Source organism: Acanthochromis polyacanthus, chromosome 3 (genome assembly GCF_021347895.1).
Source record: "Acanthochromis polyacanthus isolate Apoly-LR-REF ecotype Palm Island chromosome 3, KAUST_Apoly_ChrSc, whole genome shotgun sequence".
Classification (NCBI taxonomy): domain Eukaryota; kingdom Metazoa; phylum Chordata; class Actinopteri; family Pomacentridae; genus Acanthochromis; species Acanthochromis polyacanthus.
Genome location: NC_067115.1, coordinates 1,562,220 through 1,581,532, shown reverse-complemented (window position 1 = coordinate 1,581,532; position 19,313 = coordinate 1,562,220). Strand labels below are relative to the sequence as shown.

Here is a 19,313-nt window from a genome sequence, read left to right as displayed (position 1 = left end):
CTCTGTGAACATCTAGACCTCTGTGAACATCTAGACCTCTGTGAACATCTAGACCTCTGTGAACACCTAGACCTCTATGAACACCTAGACCTCTGTGAACACCTAGACCTCTATGAACATCTAGACCTCTGTGAACACCTAGACCTCTGTGAACACCTAGACCTCTATGAACATCTAGACCTCTGTGAACACCTACACCTCTATGAACATCTACACCTCTATGAACATCTACACCTCTATGAACATCTAGACCTCTATGAACATCTAGACCTCTGTGAACACCTAGACCTCTGTGAACACCTAGACCTCTGTGAACACCTAGACCTCTATGAACATCTAGACCTCTGTGAACACCTACACCTCTATGAACATCTACACCTCTATGAACATCTAGACCTCTGTGAACATCTAGACCTCTGTGAACACCTATACCTCTGTGAACACCTAGACCTCTATGAACACCTAGACCTCTATGAACACCTACACCTCTATGAACATCTACACCTCTATGAACATCTAGACCTCTGTGAACATCTAGACCTCTGTGAACATCTAGACCTCTGTGAACATCTAGACCTCTATGAACATCTAGACCTCTGTGAACATCTAGACCTCTGTGAACATCTAGACCTCTATGAACACCTACACCTCTATGAACATCTACACCTCTATGAACATCTAGACCTCTGTGAACATCTAGACCTCTGTGAACATCTAGACCTCTGTGAACATCTAGACCTCTATGAACACCTAGACCTCTGTGAACATCTAGACCTCTGTGAACATCTAGACCTCTATGAACATCTAGACCTCTATGAACATCTAGACCTCTGTGAACACCTAGACCTCTATGAACACCTACACCTCTATGAACATCTACACCTCTGTGAACATCTAGACCTCTGTGAACATCTAGACCTCTGTGAACATCTAGACCTCTGTGAACATCTAGACCTCTATGAACACCTAGACCTCTGTGAACACCCAGACCTCTGTGAACATCTAGACCTCTGTGAACATCTAGACCTCTGTGAACATCTAGACCTCTATGAACACCTACACCTCTGTGAACATCTAGACCTCTGTGAACATCTAGACCTCTGTGAACACCGAGACCTCTATGAACACCTAGACCTCTAGGAACACCTAGACCTCTATGAGCATCTAGACCCCTGTGAACATCTAGACCTCTATGAACATGTAGACCTCTGTGAACATCTAGACCTCTATGAACATCTAGACCTCTGTGAACATCTAGACCTCTGTGAACACCTAGACCTCTATGAACACCTAGACCTCTATGAACATCTAGACCTCTATGAACACCTAGACCTCTATGAACGCCTAGACCTCTATGAACACCTAGACCTCTATGAGCATCTAGACCTCTGTGAACACCTAGACCTCTGTGAACACCTAGACCTCTATGAACACCTAGACCTCTATGAACACCTAGACCTCTATGAACACCTAGACCTCTATGAACACCTAGACCTCTATGAACACCTAGACCTCTATGAACACCTAGACCTCTATGAACACCTAGACCTCTGTGAACACCTAGACCTCTATGAACACCTAGACCTCTGTGAACACCTAGACCTCTATGAACACCTAGACCTCTATGAACACCTAGACCTCTATGAACACCTAGACCTCTATGAACACCTAGACCTCTGTGAACACCTAGACCTCTATGAACACCTAGACCTCTATGAACACCTAGACCTCTATGAGCATCTAGATCTCTGTGAACACCTAGACCTCTATGAGCATCTAGACCCCTGTGAACACCTAGACCTCTGTGAACACCTAGACCTCTGTGAACACCTAGACCTCTATGAGCATCAAGACCTCTGTGAACATCTGGACCTCTATGAACATCTAGACCTCTATGAACACCTAGACCTCTGTGAACATCGAGATCTCTAATTTTCAAAAAGATTAAAATAAATTGTCCAAAACTTGTCTAAAATCACTCAAAATTTGTCCTAAGCTGCTCAAAATGTGTTTGGAATTCTCAAAAATGGTCAGAAACATTCAAAGGTTGTCCAAAATGGTTCATATATTGTTCAAAATAACACAAAATCTGTCCAAAGTGATGAAATAATGGTGTAAAGGTCCTCAGATTCCTCCATTAACTGCTCAAAATATGTCCAGAATAAGTGGAGATGGACTCATTTACAGCAGAAACATTCAGGACTCTGCTCTCTGCAGATCCCACGCACACGGCTGTTACCACGGAAACTAGTGTGCCACTAGGTGTCCACTATCTGACCCCGATACATGCACACCAGAACATCCGGTTACCTAGCAACAAACCATGAATCCTCTGTCGTTTCTGCACAAACTGGATTTAAATACGGGGAAAATATGCACAAACATGATTTAGTCAACTAAAAAAATGTTGTTCATGTTGTTTCTGGTAGAAAATGAAGACTATATGAATCTAATACTTAATATTTGATCATTTTTAGCCTGAAATATTAAATATTTTTTAAGATAAAGATGTTTCAATCTGCCTGTCGACCCACTTTCTGTAGGTCTTTCCTCATGTTAAACTGAGTCTGTTTGATCAAAAATAACTGAGGAAATATTCAAGATAAAAATCTGAAATTTTCGCTCCTATTTCTCATCATGCCACTGATCCAGAATCTGAAATGTTAGACAAATAGATCAAATAGTCTCTGAAATATGAAAAAACAACTAATAACAACGTCTCAATGAAAAGTTCCGTCTTTGAGCTTAATAACAAATAATTTAACCATAAACTTTAAAAAAAAACATAAAGTTTATTGTCACTAAATTCTGTGAAAACTAAAAATTCTGGGTTCCTCTGTGAAGCAGAAAAACCAGAAACCATTCAGCTGGAACCAACAGTCGCTTTATTAAAAATCAGAGAGTTTTCAGCTCAACTGCAGGAAACGAAATGAAGTCAAACATCTGCAGCCTCCAGAGGGGATTATTTAGAGGCTGTTTGGTCTGAAAATATTAAATAAAAACTAATATGTGAAAGCAGGAATTATAATATTTACATTCTGCCTTCAGGTGGAAGAAATGTGTTGAAAATATTGTCTAAAATACTCATTAAAATGTGTTTTTAGTTCCTGGGTCAGCAGCTCTGAGGTCAGACAAACGAGTCGACCTTCAGTTCAGTTCATGACGAGTCAAAAAGCCCAAAATAAAGACTGAGAATAATCATCTGCTCTTTAAAGAGGAGCTCAAACAACGACTGACGGTGATTTTCTGCAGATCTGAACTCGTCTAAACCAACTGACTGGATGCTCAATTATTATTCATTACTTTGTTTTTAATTTATTTTTCTGATATCTCTTCATTGTTTTTGTCTGCATATTTTTATTTATTTTCTGCTGCCTTTTGTATTTTTTCGTATAATTTTTCCTATTTTTAGGTGTGCATATTATATTATTTATGATCATATTTTTTATTTTTTTGTCATCTTCTTCAGTTCGTTTTCCTCTTAATCTTACTTTTCTGCATATTATTTTATTAATTCTCTGCTGTCTCTTTATTTTATTTTTGCATCTGTTTTTGTTTTCTGTGCTCTGTCTTTATTTTTTATAGATTTTTAATTTTATTTAATTTTTGCTGCCTTTGTGTCTGATTTTTATTTGCATTATTTTTCTTAATTTTCCTCTTCATCTCATTTTAGCATCTTATTTTTGCACATTTTTCGTTGTTTTGTTGCTGTCTTTTTGTTTAATTTTCTCTTCTCTCTTGATTATTTTTCTGTATTTTTATTTTTCTGCCAACTTTTTGCATAATTTTTCTTAATTTTCTGTTTCTTCCTTATCTTATTTTTATTTTTTTTGCATATTTTTCTATATTTTTTTAAGGTTATTTTAGTTTTAGTTTAAGTTTTTTTTAGTTATTTTATTTCTTAGTTATTTTACTGCCTTGTTTTCTTCATTTTCTGCTCTTCATTATTTTTTCAGTGTATATTTATTAATTTTCCGATGCCTTTTTGCTTTTTTAGCATACTTTTCTTCATTTTCTGCTTCCGCTTAATCTTATTTTTCTGAATATTTTTAAATTAATTTTCTACTGTTTCTGGATTTTATTCTTTGCATCTATTTCTTCATTTTCTGCTCTCTCTTTAATATTTTTTTCTGTATATTTTTAATTTATTTTTGCTGAATTTTAGTCCTTTTATTGCATTTTTTGTTTTTTTCTTAATCTTCTTGTTTTGCATATTATTTATTAATTTTCGGCTGCTTCTTTATTAATTTCTTTGCATTTATTATTATTTTTCAATGCATTTTTATTTATTTTCTACATTTTCTTTGTCATTTTTCTTGCATGTGTTTCTTCATTTTCCTCCATGCTCTTCTTGACTTTCTGCTGCTCTTCATCCATTTCTCTTCACCTTTTTCTTCATTTTCTGTTTCCTCCTCGTCCTATTTTTATTTTTTTGCACAGTTTTCTTTTTTCTCACCTTGTATTTGTCATTTTCGTTCCTCTTTTCCTACTAAACTACTTTCCATGGGCGAGAACAGATGAGCTGCTGAAGCTTCACATCCGATTAGAGCTGCACCGCTGGACGGCCTCAGCTGAACCACTGCGGGCGTGCACGAGCCCCCGTGCACCGTGAGTGTGTGTGGGCGTGCACATGCGCTGACTAAAGCCCGCTGTAACCTACATTCACAGCAGAAAGTGGGTCTGTGGAGCTGTGGACACGTGCAGCGGCGCTCAGATGGAGGAACCGAGTTCACGTGACGTTTGACGGATCGCAGATTAAATCAAGAAGAAAAAGGAGGAATGAAAGAGAATAAACCAAGAAGAAAAAAAGGAATCAAAGAGATTAAATCTGAGGAAACCAAATCAGATGGTAAAATCCTCGTCCGTGACCCGATGATGAAGCAGAAAAATGAACCAAATCTGAGCTGAAATCAGGACAAATCAGCAGTCACTCTATTCTACGTAATATTCTTTAAAAAATCACCAAAAATGTATAATTTGGTTTAAGGAGATTCTGTAAAAGACAAAAAATTCTGAACATTTTTGTGCAATAAAGAAATCCAGACTGACTCATCTGAGAGCAACGGTCACATGACGAAAAATCTGAGTTTCAACTACACTACAGGCTGTTTTTAATTTTTTGTTTGTTTTTTTCTTCATATTTTCAGAATAAATTCTGCTCGACTTCCTGTGATTAGCCTGAGATTTTTACAGCATAACATGTGGATGTTTATGAAGATATTTGTGAAATTTCAGATTAAAATATAAAATAATTCCCAAGATATTAAGTTTTTGAGAACTGCTGACCCACTTTCAGCTGGTTTTTATTTTCACACTGAAGTTTGAGGCAAAAGTTTAATCTTTGAGCAAAATAACAAAAAAACAAAATTACCAAAAAAATCACTAAAAATAAAACCTAAAGTTTGTTCTCATCAGATTCTGTGAAAAAATTCTGTCTCCTTTTGTGCAACAGAGACAAAGAAAGGAAACGAGTCGAAGCTGATTCTGGTGAAGATTTTCTGATTAACTTTCGTTTAATCTGGTTTAGAAAAGTCGTTTTAAAAATCTCTAAAGCAGCTTTAATTCAGCACAGAAGGAAACAAAAACATCCAAACACGGATTTAATCTGCAGCTGACAGGAGCATTTAGATTTATTATTGTTTATTTTTACTAATATAAAATGTATTTTTCCCAATAAAATATTGACATTATTTTACTGTACTTTTTGTACAATTTTTCATTTTTTTTTACATTCTACACTGTAAAATAATTACATATAGTCTATATTTTTTTAAAAGGAGATTTATTATGTGGACAATTTTGGCCCTTTATTTTTTTTTCTGTGGTTTTGTTAGATATATTTATTTAACAAAATAACATTTTAAAAAAAAATAATGACAAACGTCTGTTAATTAATTTTATTTATGAATATTATTGTACAAGATATTTAAGAGAATATATATAAAATACTATTATTATATTTTATTATATTATATTTTGGTTTTTATTTTATTATTATTTATTTGTTGTTTATTTATTTTGCTGCTGATTAACAGTGAAATTGAGTAAATGCTGATTTTTGACATTATTTCTGTTTGTCCTCTTTTTTTAATTTATTCTGCTATTTTTAGTCGACACGTATAATTATTTTTCTTTTTTCTTTTTTTGCCGACTGAAGACTTATTTATAAAAAATATTTTTATTTGGTTATTGACATTAATTCCATTTTTTATCTTTTTATGTATTTGTTTTTGTTTATCTGCTTGTGTTTAATCCATATGTACACAATTTTTTTTTGCCGATTAACAACTAATTTAAAAAAAACTAATTTTTGTTGCGGACATTATTTCCATTATTTCCTATTTTTATTTATTCATTTATTTTTATTTATTTCATTTTTTACGGTGGACATGTATTATTTTTTATTAATGTATTTCTTTGCTGATTAACAATTAATTTTAAAAATACAGATATTTGTTGTATTTCTATTTTTGTCCCGTTTTTGTCTTTTTTTTCTGACATTTATCTATTTATTTACTATTTATTTATTTGTTGTTGTTGTTTTTCTGTCCCTGGTTGTCTCTGGCCGTCACGTGGTTTCGTCCCTTCGGGGTTTTCGGGCTAAAAGCGGCGATTCATCACCGCAGCAGAATAAAAAAAAACCTCCACGTGCACGAAGCTCGATTCACAGCGGCTCCATTGTAGCATCGCCGTGGAAACAGAGGAGGAGGAGGAGGAGGAGGAGGAGGAGGGAACAATGGCTGCCATCGCCGTGGAAACAGAGGAGGAGGAGGAGGAGGGTGAAGCCGCCTCTGATTCAAAGATTAAAAACAGTCGGAGGGAAGATGGAGGAAAAAAGAGAGAAAATCAGATTCTCAGATCATCAGAGGAGCTTCAGATGAACCAGAAGAGTCCAGATGGTTCCTTCTCTGGTTCCTCCTGAAGCTCCTCCAGAAGGTCAGAGATGTTCTGAGGCTGCAGATGCACGAGGCTCGGCTGGTTTTCTGAAGCTTCTCAGACTTTTTCCTCAACAAACGGAGGAGAATGAAGGTCTGGGTGTGGCTTCAGCTCAGCCGGCTCAGCGTGGATCTGAGGATGGATTCATGGATTCATGGACGGACGGACGGATGGAGGACAAACATCCAGACCTGCGTGGAACACCACCGTGTTCTTCCTGCATCCCGGCAGCAGCTGCAGGTTCCTGAAGAGCCCTTTGGCCGTCAGCTTCACGTGGAAGTTGGACAGCGACAGTCTTGGAGACCACAGCATGTTTCCTCTTCTTCTTCTTCTCCTTTAACGGGACGGGAAGCTCGGCGGCTCCATCAAAGCCACGTGGAGAACAGAAGCAGCTTTTTGTCAGGTTTAATCCTGCAGCTGCTCTTCTGGAGGTTTAAAGACGAACAGATCCGGGACAGAAAAACAGGAGAAAATGGCGCCAAAAGCAGCGGCGGTCCAGCTGGAAGATGGAGGAGGAGAAGAGGATTCCTGCCGCTGACAAACAGTCGGTCCGCCTCGCTGCCGGTTTAAAAAGAAGAGGAAGAGGAGGAGGAGGAGGAGGAGGAGGAGGAGGAGGGATGCTGCAGGGAGGAGGGATTTCAGTAATCTCCTCCATGACGTCTAAACGCTGCCATGTGGTGAAAAAAAGAAACGCTTTTTTATTTAAATCAGGAAATGAATTCTTCAGGACTCTGGTGTCTGCTCTGTGAAATATATAGAAAAATGAAGTCAAATAAAAATAAATCCTGCAGCACGGTGCAACAAAAACAACATAAAACATCAATAATCTTCAAAAATAAAATTAAAAAAACCCTGCAAAAATAAAAGTAAATACATATAAAATTATGACATTCTTTTGCTAATTTAAATTTTTAAAAAGTGTAATTTAAAGGTGATTTTAATGCTCAATTTATGGTTAAATGTAAATAAATAAATATGTAAAAATACTGATTTTTCATGTGGATTTTTTTGTTGTATTTTTTGCTTTTTGTCAACATTAAATTTAAAATAAATTATAGTTTCTTAAAAAGTTTAAAAATTCTCTTTTTTTAAATTAGAAATATTTTTGCTGATATGTTAAAAATTTGATCATGATATAATGAAAATTTGATACATATATTTAAATACAATTAGAAAAATTGTGTAATTTTATAGTAATTTTAAAGTGGTAACGTCCATATTATTATTATATCATTATTATAATAACAACATACTTTTTCTTTCACATCTGACAGAAATAAAATAACATATTTTTGCAGATTTAAACACACTGAGCATTTAATGATCACATGTAAAATAATAATTTTGTAAAAATAAAATATTATTATTTCTGTTCTCTACACGATAAAAACAGATTAAAAATGAAGGTGAACAGTGCAAATAATAATCAAACCATTTTATCCTTTTTTGGAAAAGTGTAAATTATGATTTTAATATTTCTTTTTTATTTACCATTTAAAAATCCTTAAACATGTTTTCTTTCAACATGTGGAAAATTATATTTTTACAATATATTATAGTTTTTGTAAAAGTACAAATCTGTTTTTATTACAGTTAATGTATAGATTAATAAATATTTTCTCTGATTTTGCAGATTTTTATCTGTGATTCAACAAAACAGAACATCTGTAAAATAACTAAAAATTCACCATAATTCAGTTCTTGATATATGAATTATTTATTATAAAGACAAATATCTGCAAAATAATTGGATTTTTGTTGATTTAAATACAGCTGAAAAAAATAAAAAAGGTAATTTTATAGTTAAACGTGGTAAAATCAATCAGTATTTCTAAAAACACAGATTTATGGTTTTGAGAGTGTGTGTCTGTGTGTGTTTCTGTCACAATCAATAAAGTTTTTCTAGAAAAGAGACAAAAACAAAAAGCCACTGAGAGTTAAAAGCAAACCCACAAAGTGAACCGCTGTCGCCTGTGGTGTGTGTGTGTGTGTGTGTGTGTGTGTGTGTGTGTGTGTGTGTGTGTGTGTGTACATACGTGTGTGTGCGCATCTGTGCCTGTTACTGTGTGTGTCAGACTTCCAGCCACAGAGGGGGGGCAGCGCGGCGCCCATGCCCAGACCGGAGCCACCACAGTGGGGGAGGCTCCAACCACAGCCCCAGGCTTCAGAAGGCCCACATGGAGCCGCTGCAGCAAACGTCTCCTCCTGTTCGCTGCTCTCTGCCACCAAAATCCTCTCTGGAGCTGCTTTAAAATGCAGATACGACGCCACAAAGAGCCGCCGGTCTGACCAGTAACAGAACCAGTAAACAAACTGGTGCTTACTGGTTTCTGAAACAGATTAAATCCAACTGAAGCTCTGCAGCCGTGATGAGTCACTGACTGACAGCGGCAGGTTTTAGGGTTCAGGGGGTTCATGTTTTGATCAAATATTCTGATTTTAAGCTCAGATTTGGTTCATTTTTTTGGTGAAATCACATTTTAGAGTCTTTTGAAAGCTGAAAATCAGACAATCCTTTCTGTTTTTGCAGTTTCTGGCTGATAAATGATGATATTTTGGAGTTTTTTTAAGAGAAAATATGTGAGAAAGAAACTTTTGGTCCCAGCTGAGGATCGGTTTTATGATGGAGCTCAGAATTTTGAGGGTATTTTTTTTGCAGAATCTGGTGGAAACTCTTTATTTTTGGTGATTTTTTTGGATTGGATGCATAGAATAAAGTGATTTTAATGAAATATTTTGACTTTAAGCTCAGATTTGGTTCATTTTCTTGGTAAAATCTCACTTTAGAGCCTTTTGAAAGCTGAAAATCAAATGATTCTTTCTGTTTTTGCCGTTTCTGGCTGATAAATGATGATATTTTGGTGATTTTTAAAAAGAAAATCATCTTTTTTGTTCAGTCTCTCTGAAAACACGGTGAGGAGGTCAGCAGGAACCTAAAACCAGCAGCTCTGAGGATCCAGCGAACAGAAAAGAGCTTTTGAAAGGTTTTTAATGCCGTTCTGCTCTCAGATGAAAACCTGCAGCTTTTGACTCACCTGAGCCTTTGAGGCGCCCCCATCTGGCCGAGCCGCTGCGCTGCAGGAGGTTCTGGGTCGGCCGGGTCTGGTTCTGGACCGCAGGAGTCCTGGAGGGAGATTTAACGGAGCCGACGGTCGGAGGCTTCAGACCTGCAGAGAGGAAGAACATTTAACATCTGGATCCTTTTCTATTATCCACACAGACAAACATCTGTGTAAAAAACAAAGCTCCTGCTAACCTAGCATTAGCATTAAGGTTAGCATTAGCATTGGCAACAACATTAGTCATGGATTTTACCTGTCTTGTTAAATAACAGATAAAAATCAGTAAAATCACAGAAATAAATGTAATTCACACATTTACTGTAAAAAAAAAAAAGTAAATCTCCATAAAATCTGGACTTTCTAAAAATAAAGATAACACTTTGTAAAAATATAATTTTACAGATCTTTGCCCTTATTGAAAGAAAATAGACTTACATTTATATATAAATATTATTAAATAACAATAATTTACACATTGATAGTAAAAAATAACACAAAAAATGCTAAAACTGCAAAGTCAAAATAAATCATAAATCTGCATTTTTATAAATATTAATTTGTTATTTTACCACATTTGACAAAAAATGACTTTTTAAAATTGCTTTTACTGTAATTAAATCAGCATAAATGTAATTATTTTGTTGCATTTATAAAGAAAAAAGAAAAATTATAGAGAAAAAAACAACTGATATTTTAGAGATTTTCTGTGTTTTGTTAAATTCCAGATAATATCTTCTAACATCTGTATTAATATCTATATCTCTAATATCTAAAGATAAAAAATGTTAATTTACAAGCTAACAGTAAAAACAGGTCAAACTGTTAATAACTACCAAATAATATAAATAATAATTTGTTCTTTTACAATGTCTGACTGTAAAACTAAAGTACTTTTAACGAGTTAAAAACAGCAAAAAATATCTCCTTCTTTTTTTAATTTAAAGACAAAGTTTGTAGATTGAGATGGAATAAAACTCTGATTTGCCACATTTTTCCTGATTAGTTTAATTACAGATAATATCAAGCAAAATCACAGAAAACTAAATATTAATTTACATATTAACTGCAAAAATAAAATGTTTTAAAAATCTGTATTTTGACAATTTAACAGCAATTTATTCTGTTGTTTGACCATAAAGTTAAACTATTTTACTGTATTTATCTGTAAAACTGTAAATATTTTGGCCTGATTTGGAAAAAATAAAGTCCATAAAGACTGAAAAACGTCCAAAACAAGCAGATATTATCATTAAACAGAACATCTGACCTGTGCTGGACGCTCTGGCCTGCAGAGAAGAAGCTCTGCTCCTCATGGGGGGAAGAAGTTTCCCTCCACCGGTTGAACTGGGAGCTGCATCACTGGGAGGACTGGTGCTGGAGCTGGGGGGCTTCACAGAGCTCTGGGTGCCCAGAGGGAGGGGGCCTCTGCTGGGTCGGTCCTCCGGTCGGATCCCTGGAGCTCCAGGAGACGAAGGAGCAGCTGGAGGACAGAAGACGGAGACTTTAGATCCAAAACGTCCTGAGAGAAAATCTGATCTGACGTCAGATTCAGCAGGTTTATCAAATCTGAGGCTGTTTGATCAACAACATCTGAGGAAATATTAAAGAAAAATCTATATTATATTTATTATATTATATTATAGAGTCTGGTATAATTTTAGGTTATTTACTCCAGTATCTAATTAAACCAACCTCTGCTGCTGTCGTTGCTTCCTAGCGATGAAGCGCTGAGGCTTGTGGGTAATCCCTTCACAGGAAGCTTCGAGGAGGCTGCCGGTCGCCCCGACGACCCCGACGGCGGCTGCTGATTGGCTGCTGGTCTGGAGGTGGAGGATGCAGGAGACGGAGCGACAGACGACGAGGTTCGAGGTTTGGGGATCCCTGAGAGACAGGAAATAGAAAAATGAGGGTCAGTTTGGTGTTTAAAGCTTTAATAACTAAAATAAATAAATATAAGAGACACAGAAACGGTTTCATCAGATAAGAATCATTAAATGGATCCACAGAGGAGAAATGTTTAATTCTTGGACCTTAAAAAAATGGACAAAAAAGTGTAAAAACCTCCAATCCAGGCTGGTCTAGAGCCTCCGTAAAGTTCCTGTTAGTGTATATCTGTGGATGGATCCATACACCCCCTGTCAAACGTTTTAGGACACTTTCTCATTCAAATAAATTAGAACCTGTCTCAAAACTTTTGACAGGGGGTGTATTTCTACTAAAATACTGTCTTTGGTCCACATTTCTCCAGAGATTACTTGAAGCTTGTCCAGAATTACTCAAAAATTGCCCAGAATAAATCAGAGATGGTTCTAAATGACTTAAAATGTGACCAAAGCTGATAAATATCTGTTCATAATAGCTCGGAAGTCATCCAAAAATACTCAAAATTTGTTCAAATTGACTCAAAATTGGCCACATTAACAATGATGGAGAATTATTGGGCTCTAAAAATGTAAAAAGTGTAAAATGTTCAATCCAAGCTGATCTAGTGTCTCCATGAAGTTCCTGTCAGTGTCTATCTATGGATGGATCCATGTTTCTACTAGAATCCAGTCTTTGGTCCATCAGTAGAATCTGATGGTTAAAGTTTGACCAGACCAGGTTGCAGTTTTTAGACCTTAGGACATAAAAATGCAGATAGAGTCTTTCTTGACTATGGGAAAGTCTTTCCTCACTGTGGACCCATCTTTCTTTCTTCCATCTTCAGCTGTCCCTGATGATGAAGTTTTACAGTTTGACGGTTTTCAAACGCTGCCGTTGCTTCAGCCTGAATCACACATTCTTTCAAAAAGACCAAAGCAGAGAAAATCCCCCCAAGAGCAGCGACGCCCTTCATTCAGCCAAAGCAGAACATCGCAGAGCTGAACGAACATTTAAAACGTCCACTTGAAACCCAACAATCTGTCCTGAACCTGCTTCAAACCAACAAACTTTATTCATACAGCAAAAACACAAAATATGCTAAAAACTGACAGAAACCGAAGGAAAGAATGAAATGGGTAAAAATAAAGTGAAAACGGGTAATGAATGAGTTAAAGAAGTCTCTACATTGATTCCCAGGATTAAATCTGCTGTTTTCTGCCACTTATTTAACGTTTACTGAACGTTTAAACTAACTGACAACAAGTCAAACTGATAAAACAAACACAATGACATACAAAATTCTACAAAACAAACACAAACAGCAACAAAACAAACAAAACAGAGAGCGAGAAACGGCTGCAAAGACACACAAAATGTCTAGAAAAAGAACAAAATCACCCACAGAGACAGAACTAAATATAGACACACAACTAGACTACATAACAACCACAAACCAATAAAAAATACACAAAAAGTGACCACAGAAAGTTGCTGACTGAATGCAGCACAAAATGAACACAAAGCAGCAACAAATGCAACACAAACAATGACAAAACAACAGCAAAGACGCACAACATGAGCAGAAAAGGAAGCAAATCGTCCACAGAGACACAGAACTAAACACAACATTAACACAAACCAACAGAAGCAAACGTGAAATAACAGCAAACACACACAAATATGAAAAACAAATACCAAGAGACACAAAAAACGACCACAAAGACACACAAAACAACCACAAAGACACAAAAAACAACCACAAAGACACAAAAAACGACCACAAAGAGACAAAAAACAACCACAAAGACACAAAAAACGACCACAAAGACAAAAAACAAACACAGAGACAAAAAACAAACACAAAGACACGAAAAACGACCACAAAGACACAAAAAACAACCACAAAGACACAAAAAACGACCACAAAGAGACAAAAAACAACCACAAAGAGACAAAAAACAACCACAAAGACACAAAAAACGACCACAAAGACAAAAAACAAACACAGAGACAAAAACAAACACAAAGACACGAAAAACGACCACAAAGACACAAAAAACGACCACAAAGACACAAAAAACACCACAAAGAGACAAAAAACAACCACAAAGACAAAAAAACGACCACAACGAGACACAATACAACAAAAAACTGATGCAAAATGACCAGAAAGAGATTAAAAATGACTAAAAAATACACAAAATGAACACAAATACACATAAATCCAGTGCAGACGACACTAAACTACTCAAAATGAAAATCAACAGTTTATAAGAGTTTTTCCCCTCAGTGGGGTCATTTTTGTAGTTTTGTTTTGGTCATTTCATGTCCAGTTTTTCTTGTTTTCTGTCTCGTTTTTGATCATTTTCTATCTTGTTTTACTTGTTTTCTGTCTCGTTTTGTCATTTTCTGCATGTTTTTAACGTTATTTTCTTCGCTAGCTGCAGCTCCACTGAGGGTTTCTGTGGATTCCAGGGAATCAAACTGTAAATTAATTTCATGTTTACGACCAGCGATCTGCTTTTCCTGCTTCGTTCCTCCACTCACTTCAGGAACGTTCCTGCAACCTGGAGACACAAAGAGCTGAAACCAGAGTCGTGTTCTCGGTGAACAGCAGGAAACATCTGGATTCGTTCGCTGCAGCAGCTGGATCGTGTTACCTCAGAGTTCTGTTAGGATCACTGACACACGGAAACTCACGTGTTCTAAGCATGACGACGAGCAAAAACCAACCGGAGTGATTTCAACACGTGTTCTGACAGCAGCCCGACGTCACGACAGAAGCTTAGATCCATCAACCGCAGATTAAAGCTCATTTTACCTCACTGTGGGCCCATTTTTGTTCACTGTGGGCTCATTTTACTTCACTGTGGGCCCATTTTTGTTCACTTTGGGCCCATTTTTGTTCACTGTGGGCCCATTTTTGTTCACTGTGGGCCCATTTTTGTTCACTGTGGGCCCATTTTTGTTCACTGTGGGCTCATTTTACTTCACTGTGGGCCCATTTTTGTTCACTTTGGGCCCATTTTTGTTCACTGTGGGCCCATTTTTGTTCACTGTGGGCCCATTTTTGTTCACTGTGGGCCCATTTTTGTTCACTGTGGGCTCATTTTACTTCACTGTGGGCCCATTTTTGTTCACTGTGGGCCCATTTTTGTTCACTGTGGGCCCATTTTTGTTCACTGTGGGCCCATTTTTGTTCACTGTGCCTCACGTTTACTCATTTTGAATCTCATTTTTCGTTTTGTGAATCTTATTTTCCTCATTTCACATCTTGTTTTTCTCATTTCACATCTTGTTTTTCTCATTTCACATCTTGTTTTTCTCATTTCACATCTTGCTTTCCTCATTCTATATCTTATTTTCCTCATTTTACATCTTGTTTTTCTCATTTTGCACATTTTTTCTTGGTTTTCATCCTGTTTTTCCTCATTTTATGTCTCACTTTTCTCAGAATTATGGAAAAGAAAAGTTAAATTGCCTGGATTATTCATTTTCTAAACATTTATTTTACTCTTTATTTAGGTGGATAAACTTTGTGTTGGTCTGACTTAATTTAATGAGTTCAAAATGACTCAGAAAGTTCAAAAATGACTTGACACTGAATCCAGATTTGCTCAAAATTAGTCGAAAATGCCTCAAAAATTGTTTAGAATGACTGAAATATTTCCAAAATCACTGAAAACACACCAAGAATGACTCTGAATCTGTCCAAAATGATCTGATGTGTGACGAGAAAAATCTAAATAACTTAAAAATGCTTCAAAATCAGTTGATTCTGGACCAAAATTGGTTTAAAGTTCTCTAAAATGACCCAAAATTTGTTGAAAATAACAATAATTTAACAATAATTTGTCCAAAATTACTCAAAACAAGAAGAAAATTAAAACGCAATAAAACAGCTTGATGTATTTTCTATGATTTTTATGATTTTTGTGTTGTTTCTTTTTAGTGTATTTGATGTGAAAGTGGAGCTACAATCTGAACTGAGGTTTTTTTTTGTTGTCTTGGATTCTCCAGTTAAATCCAGCAGACTTTAGGAGGAACTTGTTATTCATCTTCCAGAAGCTCCTCCAACCAGAGCTGAACTAGAGGCAGAAAGATAAAGAAAGGACTCATTGAAGGAGACAGAGCAGCTTCTGTCCACCAGAATGACCTCTACCAGGACAACATCTGGACAACATCTGCTTCCACTCTGTTCTGCTGCTGTGGAGTTACAGACGGCATGTTCAGATCTGGATTTACAACGGGAGGAAGTGACGCTTTCTACGGTTCATCACCAACAAAAGGAGGAAACTGAATGAAAAGGCAGGAAAGATTTTAACCCTCTGAGGTCTGAGCAGCAGTTTATGGGTTTATTTTAGAGATACCGCCTCATTTATCTTCACTCTGTCTCATTTTTCACTGCAACGTATTTGTACCTCGTTTTTCTCACTTTGCATCTTGTTTTTCTCATTTTGCTGCTTCATGTTCTCATTTTGTGCCTCATTTTGTCACGTTTTACATATTTTTTTAAGTTCTGCATCTTGTCTTTCTCATTTTGGATCATATTTTTCTAATTTTTCTCATTTTGCATCTTGTTTTTCATTTTTCGCATCTTGTTTTTCTAGTTTTGCATCTCATTTTTCTCATTTTCTCTCTATTTTCTCATTTTGCGTCACGGTTTTCTCATTTCTCATTGAGATTTTCAAATTTAGTATCGAGTTTGTCTCATTTTGCATCTTATTTTTCTGGTTTTGCATGCTGTCTTCCTCATTTCTCACTTTGTTTCTCAGATTTAGTTTCTTGTTTTTCTCATTTTCATCATGTTTATAATTTTCATCTCGTTCTCATTTTGCATCTTGTTTTTCTCATTTTGTCTCATTTTTCACTTTTCATATTTTGAATCTCATTCTTCTAGTTTTGCATCTCATTTTTCTATTTCTGTATCCTGTTTTTATAATTTTGTGTCTCATTTGTCTTATTTCACATCTATTTTTTCTAATTTTGGTTCTCATTTTCTCTATTTGCATCTGCTGTTTCTTGTTTTCCATCTTGTTTTTCTCACTTTGTGTCTCATTTTGCCTTTCGATTTTTGGGCCTCATTTTTTTTTCCCTCATTTTGCATCTTGTTATTTTTTTTACTTTTATAGTCTTGCTTTTGTCATGTTGTATCATATTTCTCTATTTCCATCTCCTGTTTCTTGTTTTCCGTCTTTTGCATTTTGCTTTTCTCATTGTGTATCTCATTTTTCATCTTGTTTTTCAGATTCTGCATCTTATTTTTCTTGTTTTTCTCATTTTCTGTTTCATTTTGCCTCATTAATCTAGTTTTGCATCTCATTTTTCTCGTTTTACATCTTGCTTTTTCTCATTTTGTGTCATATTTCACTCATTTTGCATTTTGTTTTTCTCATTTTCATCTCTTTTCTCATTTTGTATTTTAATTTTCTCATTTTGCCTCTCCTTTTACTCATTTTGTCTTCCATTTTTCTCGTTTTTCTGTTTTTGTGCCTCATTTCTTGGCACTTTGCATCTTATTTTTCTCATTTTGTGTCTAGTTTGTCTCAGAATGATGAAGATCAGAGACAAAGTTGAATTTCTTTGATTATTTAATTGACATTCTGTGGAAACACTGCCTGCAGTTCAGCTGAAAGGTTCCTTTATTTTTTTGTCATGTTGCTGTTGGTCTCAGATGAGTCAGTTGTGATTTCCTGGTTTTAACGTGAATCACAGGATTTTTAGTTTTTTATAGAATCTGATTAAAGCAAATATGACCAGAAGAAATGTTTTCTGTGCAGAACGAAAGAAAACATGGATTATTGATTAAAAAACAAACAAACAACTGGAATCAACATGTCCAACAAGTTTCCAGACGTTTATTTATTTACACTTTTACAGCCTCTAAAACCTCCACCAGACGGTTCTGACTCCTTTTATTGTTCTGTTCTTCTTGTTTTAAACTCGTTTTTCCTATTTTAGATCTTTTTTTTGTTTCGTTTCTGTTGTTTCTTGGTTTGTTTTATCTCACATTTGTCACTTTTTCTCTCCCTGCTCTCATTTTCTGTCTCGTTTCATCTCCTTTTCCTGTAGATGTTTTTCTATCTCCATGTTTCCTCTTCAGACCTTTCCTCTCTACTCTGCTCATCATCAGTAGAAAGATGTTCCACCATGCTGAATGTGTTTCTGAGCCATGCTCCATTTATTTATTCACCCAGTAGCTTATCACATGAATTTTTTAACAGGTTTTGGGACATTTAGAATAATTTTTCAACAATTTTGAACAGATTAATGTCATTTCAGACAAATTTTGAGTCGTTTTATGTGAATTCATGTAATTTCAGAGAATTTTGTCAGTCATTTTTGAACATTTTTAGATTGATTTTGCACAACTTTATATCATTTTGGACTAATTTTGTGCTTTTTTGACTATGAATGATTACAGCTGATTTAAAGAGTCGGTCAGGAGGGAAGAAGTTTCTGCATTTTTTTCCATAAAGTGTGAATTACTTAACTTGACAAAATAATTTTTCCTGATTTACCTGCATGTGACACAGGAGTCGTTCAAATATCGTCTGAAAGCTAAAAGTTTGGCGATTTTTTCTGTTTTGACTGTCTCTTGTTCTGATAAATGATGTCATTTTGGTGATTTTTTAAATAAAGCGTATCATTCTGGGTTTCGGGACATTTTGAACTCAAACATTTCGCTTCAGGTGATTGTTTTTAAACTGACATGACTTCAGTTATTTTTACTAAATGAATCACGAGTGACACCAGACTCATCCAAGAGTCACCTGAAAGCTAAAAGTCCAGTGAATTTTTCTGTTTTTACAGTTTTTTGCTGTGATAAACGGTGGAATTTTAGTCATTTTTTTTAAAAAAAAGAGAAGACGCCGTTCAGACCTGCAGGCAGGTTTTAGATTCCTGAGGGTTAAAGAGAAAAATGCCAAACATGTGTTCCTCTGAAGGCAAACAGGGAAACTCGGCCTGAAATTAGTTTACGACAAAACACACACACAAACAGACACACAACACGGCAAAGATTACAGACCGACACGCCGCTCTTATGCAACGCTGCAGCTGAAATAATGCATCAGAAGCAACAACGTCTGTCTGTCAACGGCGAGTGTTGGAGAGGAATGTGGAAGAGTTTGAACTGCACAACAGACACACAAACAGACACACAACAGACACACAAACAGACATAAAACAGACACACAAACAGACACACAACCCTCAGCCTGTCATCCGTGTGCAGCTCTTCGTGTTTCTTTGCTCACCTTGGTTCTGACTTTGTCTCGGTTTGCTTGGAGATCCGCTCCCAGCGCTCTGCCCACCTTCCCCCGCCGAGGAGCCTCCGTTCTGGGCCGCCTTGGGCCCGGAACCCCCCTGTCCTGGAGGTCCTGGAGGTCCTGGAAGAGGCTGCGGCTGTCTGGGTCCCGGCTTGGAGGAGACTTTCTGCAGGAAGAACTG

At 36.1% G+C, this 19,313-nt stretch overlaps 1 protein-coding gene and 1 long non-coding RNA gene across 2 annotated transcripts in view; both read right to left on the bottom strand.

The window, feature by feature from the left end:
* Window positions 1-19,313, bottom strand: part of LOC110967815 (microtubule-associated tumor suppressor 1 homolog) — a 73,875-nt gene that overhangs the window by 28,620 nt on the left and 25,942 nt on the right. The window contains 5 exon segments of the mRNA XM_051945887.1: window positions 7,128-7,270; window positions 9,929-10,103; window positions 11,266-11,478; window positions 11,691-11,879; window positions 19,121-19,298. Coding sequence (XP_051801847.1) covers window positions 7,128-7,270; window positions 9,929-10,103; window positions 11,266-11,478; window positions 11,691-11,879; window positions 19,121-19,298 — 898 coding nt within the window.
* On the bottom strand, window positions 145-7,755 carry LOC127533475 (uncharacterized). The gene is made up of 6 exons (XR_007941212.1): window positions 1,765-7,755; window positions 1,369-1,404; window positions 1,225-1,332; window positions 721-882; window positions 451-576; window positions 145-198 (listed from the first exon to the last, which is right to left on the bottom strand). It is a non-coding gene; the product is annotated as an uncharacterized LOC127533475 (long non-coding RNA).